Below are 5,981 nucleotides of genomic sequence, written 5' to 3' on the forward strand. Positions count from 1 at the left end.
AGATGCTTCAAAGGGAGTGACAAGAATATCTACACAACGGTTACGTATTCTCGGCGATGTTGAAATGGATAAACGAAAAGCAATTGCAAGGCGACACTATTAACGAGAACATCNATCAAAAATAATAAACTAATTATTTCGATTTTTTTTTGTTTTCTGCAAATCGAATTCGCATTCCAGGTTGGTTCATTCCTCATAGAAGAAAAGATGAAGATGATTCACGCTCCTTAACAATGTATATATAATTTTCTTTGAATAAACGTTATACATAAATTTTTTGAGTATTTTTTTCGGCATGGAATGCATTATCGTATGTTACACTAATTTATATGGGAAAACTGTTTCGCTTAACGAGTGTTTCTCATTACGAGTAAGATTATGGAACGAATTATGCTCGTTAAGCGAGGTTCCACACAGGGTTTGCTCTTCAGTAACATATTCACATTCATCTCCTGTTACTTACTGCTGCAGCCTACGCTGTTTACAGAACACAATTTGTTTAATAACACATTTCAACTTCCCATATTTACAGTGTTACGTATATGTATACATATATATGAAATAATCTACAATATTCCAGAAGAGTTAAACAACTATCATTTTCTGATACTGTTATATAACACTTCATAATGAACATAGAAGTGTTAGGAGACTGTCCTAATCTTTATTATCTATAGATAGTAGCATAAAAGTAAACTTTCCTACAATGACGGGTACTGTTCTATGATTCAATTAAGAAGTTCTGTGTCTGCTACTCATGCAGAAGTAGGGATTGTCACGTGTGGATTGAAACTTGTCAGTGACACATACTAGAGAGATAGCCTTATTTCACTGACTTCAAACTTGGAATAACTTGTTGTAAAACAATATAATCCACGCCTTTGTTTAGTTTTAACTAATTTAGTTTTCTCTAAACGAGAGAAGAGGATTCAGAACTTCAAATTTTGCACAGACTTAGCTTTCAAAATGTTTAATCATATCAAGCAACAGAGTAGTGGGCCGTTATGTTGGGCTTGAACAATCATTTCTCGTAGCATCACAAACCTCTAGCTCTGTCTTGCTTGAAACTACAAATAGCCACTCATCCACTGTCATATATAAACCCTAGGGTAGCTGGAACTAATACATATTTATATCATTGGGACTTTTGGATTGAGAACTGTGGCGTGTCTACGAATATGATATGTCGTAAAGGCTTGTGTTGCTTGCATTCAGAGCAGGAGTTCCGCTTATTTCATGCTCCTATTTTTAATTTTCAGCCACATCCCACCAACAGGAGCCAATATGAATGACTTGGCATCGAACACCAGAGGAACAGGAGTTTTCTTGCTGACACTGAACTGGTATTTGGAGAGAAGGGAAACCAGTCCCACCTTGGTTTGCATCAATCCGAACCGCATTCCTGGAACCGAGATTTATGCATTGGTTAGTAAATCATAAAAAAAGTTCTATGGTTTAATCATTTTGATTTCTTTTCATTTGGATGCACAAATGAAGAAGCGCTTTACCGACTGAATGGAAACTTTGGGATTTATTGCTGGATTTTTTTTTCTAAAAGTATGCAATGAAAGTGTATTGTGGTGATTTTGAGCAATAATGTGTACCGCTTTATATTGTCACGTCTATTATGGATTGGTAATTGGATTTATTAACAACTTATGCAATGAACTCGTACTTACAAGGAATACAGCGCTATCCCTGAGTTACACAACTTACGCTACACCATTCCACACGCACTAGGATTCTCCAATTTCACTAGTCTTATCCTGGTGACGGAATTTAGGCAGTCATACTGTGACTAAATCTTCTGAATCTTCCAATCACACACTAAGTTTCACAGGCTAATTCTTCTTTAACTTCTAACTTCCCGTGGGTATATCCTGCAGATACCTGACTCCTAACGTAGTCGCGACACGGACCACGCAGCACAAAGAACACGTGTAAAGTGTCAGAATGCGTGATCATTGGTCCGTTACCAGCACTGTCCATGGCGCGGACCATATAGAAAACACCTCTTCTGTTGTCAGTGTGCGTGTCTATTGGTCCGTTGCCCCGCACTGAGCTAGGCGTGGACCACATAGAAAACACTTCTTCGAATACCTTTTCTATTGTTGCGTCCGCCCATTTCGGGCGTTGCCTAGAACGGGGTCTACATATCACAATATATATAACCACATAAACTTTCAAATAATAACTACCGCATTAATGTGTCCTACTCACTGATATATAAATTTTGCAGTTACAAAAGGGATTTACAGGTTCTTCACGCAAAGTGATAGCATGTAGTGAATTACAGAAGCTCCTTCTCCACAACTCCGGAAGTTATATATCTGACAAAATGACGCTCCGTTGCAGTAATGCACATAAGTAAGTTCCTATTCGTCGGTTTTTAGTGTGTTTCATCTCTGAAACTATTGGATTTTCGTCTACATGTGGTATACTAAACAATGTTAAAAATATTTTATAATGAACTTTATTGATATTGTGGCATATTTGCTCAAAAAAGAGCAGTGGAGCCAAAGAAATAGTCGTTGCTAGACAACGGGTCTGAAATATCATTCGTTTCTATGTAAAGACCGCGAAATAGCCAACTGAAAGACGCCAGTTGCTAGGCAGTAGATTCTTAACGAGCAAAAATAGACGGCCGCTGCTAAGGAACGGCTCAGTAAACACGTTCCCGCTCAACGGATAGGCATGCAACAGAGGAACGGTAATCATTACATGGTCAGTGCCTAGATGTTATAAACAAGGGACAAGGTCAGAGCTTTGTCAGTTAGTCTATGAAGAGAAAACTAGGAATTTGGCGTGAAATGGCAGCCAGCATGGGAAGTAGACAGCTAAAAGTCAGTTCTGTGCAGGAGTCTGTGGACAAAAGAGGCAGCTTGAAGGGAGCCGCCATTCCTTGAGAGCTTCAGCACGGAAGCAGAGGATTAACCATTATTGGAGCCGTTACCATGCAACTACTAGTGAAGATACTGAGGCCTGTAATAGACTTAGCGTGATTTGGTAAAGTCTGGAAATATGAATTGGCTCTGTAATTAAGTGAAATTACGAATAGAGTGTTAAATTGATCAATAAATCCAATATGCAATCCAATATCCTGTTTAGAGTCGCTACTACACGTGAAAATGTGCTAAACAACTACTCATCATACAAAAACTGGCAGAAAACGTGCAATCGGGATTTCATTAAGAGCCGTGCTCTGTATCCGATATATCTGTAAATTGACGTGTATTTAGCGAAATAATTAGAAATAATTTCTTATAATATTCAGCGTGAATAATATATTGTACGAGTAGTAGCGTAATTGGTTGAGGCACTATGCTACAATCCGGAAGGTCGCGGGTTCCAAGTCCCGATGAGGTCATTGGATATTTTTTCAATTTACCTAATCCTCCCAGCCGCACTATGGCCCTAGGGTCGACTAAGCCTCTAACAGAAATGAGTACCAGGAATATTCTTGGAATATTCCTGGGGGTAAAGTGCGGCCGGCGCGTAGGGCTGACAACCTTACCGCCATCTGTGAGCCGAATGTCTAGAAAATGTGGGAACCTCAACATCTCACAACCCTATGGGCCACCACAGCCTGTTACAGGGTTACATTTACTTACTTATTTTACGAGTAATGCTGTGTCAAAAATAGATATGTACATACAGTAATGAATATCAACTACATAAACTCAAAATGAAAAATTTTTATGGAGTGCATACTATATTAAAGAATTCTTTTCCACTCTTCTTATGTCTTGTGTGGGCACAGACAGATATAAATCAATGATACTTAATTGATTGCACTTAAACTGAAATGCCTTTGTTAACGTTCAGTTGTAATGAACTATATTCCTCTGGATGAGGAATGAGTGTCAGATATATGTCAATTTGGAGCAAACTTATCTGTAAATCAAAAGAGAAGGGACAACTCAACAAAGAGCATCAGGATACATATATATATATATACACACACATTATTGCGAGTAAGAACAGTTATTTCAAAGATAATGAAATTTAGGTGTGAATGCAAATATCACTAGGAAAATTATTAACATATCCGTCAGAAAATAGCTTATGAATAAATATATTTTAGAGCAAATTTAGACATAAAGAACAATGGAAATGAGAGTCGGCCGTGCGCAAATAAAAAATACCACGTGAAATTATGGCATTCAGCATAGAGAAAAAGCTGAGTAAATATGGAAATGAAGCGAACACTTATCTGTTAGTGTGGTTTCCTAGAAGGGCAGGGGTACATTTAATAAAGCAAGAAGTCAAGTCATGACGCTATTATGTGATCCAGAGCACAAAAATTGGGTACATAAAGAATAAATAAACTCATTAATCAGTTATTAATTGCTGGAATAACAACAGCAAAATCGTTCCTAAGTGAAGAAAAAGTCACTGGAATCAGCATTAGAAACGGAGAGACTACTGTGCTGGACACAACAGGCTAAGTGCCAAATAAGAACTGAAGATTATTATCCCTTAATATGAACTTTGTACTTTCAATAATATTTTTATCAAATACTTACTGATGGGTGGAACTTACCTATACAAATTCTGGGTCCCTCTCCGAAAGGAAGGTAGACATAATGGTGTCTCTTCTGCTTCTCTTCCTCACTGAACCGTTCGGGGTCAAACCTGTCAGGATCGGGGTAATATTTAGGGTCGTGGTGAAGACCAATCACGGGTATGATAACGCTTGTTCCTGTGTCCAAATCAATATCTGTTTCCGGAATTTTGTACGGCTTCGAACTCTTGCGGCTTATCGTTGGAAGCGGCGGATATTTTCGGAGAGTTTCTGAAACAGAAACATTTATCTAATGTGAGATATATATTTACAGATTTTGGTTCTATCGCCGACTTTCATGACTGCAGCCATCGTCGTGAAATTCTTTACCATAACTAAATATGAATTGAAGCCACAAAGAAATTTTTGAGGTTAAACTGTTACGTATAAGAGACTTGTTATAAGGAACGGCGTTCTAAATGCTGGCGTTCCAGACGAATTAATGAATGAAATGTGTAAATACAATTTGTCGGTAATTGTCAGTAATATGACATCAATAATGGCTTTAGTTTAGTATTGTTTATATTCAAAATACATGTTATTTTATTGTAGAAGTTACTTGGTATTAACAGAAACTCACGCGACAGTATATACCCATATAACTAATTACATGTCATTACTGTGTAGGTATCAAATTAAAAGCTATCGGTGACGTTTTATTTGTAATGGTCCATAGCGACGTCTTGTACATGTCCTGTTTCAAACGAGGTGGGGAACAAATAATATTTTATTTTACATTCCATGATAAATACAGAACGCAATTCTCACATCCACATCACAATATATTCATCTGTGATAGAAAAGAAACTGTACATTTACAAGAGGACTGCTCCAGTGTTTTTTTTTATTGCTAGTGGGGTGGGACTAAATCCCTTGTACTGCGGCCACTTCTGGCCTATTGCACCAGCCCCAGTTGATATGTGAGGGCGATTGTGGAGCAGTTGGTGGAATGAACAGGGGAAACCGAAGTACTCGGAGAAAACCTGCCCCAGCGCCACTTTCTCCACCACAAATCCCACTTGACCAGACCCGGGATCGAACCGGGGCCTCCGCGGTGGGAAGCCAGCGACTAACCGCTTGAGCTATGGCGCGGCCTTTTACTCTAGTGTTAGTGATATGCTGTTTCCTTTATAACGCAGTGAACCTGGCACTCATATTTTACGTCTCTATGAATATAAATTAAAATAATGTCCTTTAAGAGCTTTCGTAAATGTGATCTCAAAAACACTCTATTTCGTTCTGTAAGATTTAGATAAATTTCAGATTTCGAAAAGTTTGGTGGATATATTTTGGTGTTTCAGTCCGCACGAAATTGAAACCGGCAGAGCGCTTACCGACTTCCCAAGGAGGGTGGATCCCATGAATTTAGTTAGGTAGAAAGCGCGCTACATTCTGTATACATACCAACATTACTTTC

General features: G+C 38.3%; 1 protein-coding gene across 1 annotated transcript in view; it reads right to left on the reverse strand.

The window, feature by feature from the left end:
- Positions 1 to 269: 269 nt before the first annotated feature.
- LOC111863398 (probable cytochrome P450 6a14) overlaps positions 270 to 5,981 on the reverse strand; it is a 13,023-nt gene continuing 7,311 nt past the window's right edge. The window contains exons 3-5 of the mRNA XM_023849675.2: positions 5,727 to 5,730; positions 4,544 to 4,814; positions 270 to 1,402 (exon numbers count right to left, since the gene is read on the reverse strand). Of these exons, the coding sequence (XP_023705443.1) occupies positions 1,230 to 1,402; positions 4,544 to 4,814; positions 5,727 to 5,730 (448 nt within the window). The 3' untranslated portion in view covers positions 270 to 1,229. The remainder of the gene's footprint in view (positions 1,403 to 4,543; positions 4,815 to 5,726; positions 5,731 to 5,981) is intronic.

Source organism: Cryptotermes secundus, unplaced genomic scaffold (assembly GCF_002891405.2).
Source record: "Cryptotermes secundus unplaced genomic scaffold, Csec_1.0 scaffold786, whole genome shotgun sequence".
NCBI lineage: Eukaryota > Metazoa > Arthropoda > Insecta > Blattodea > Kalotermitidae > Cryptotermes > Cryptotermes secundus.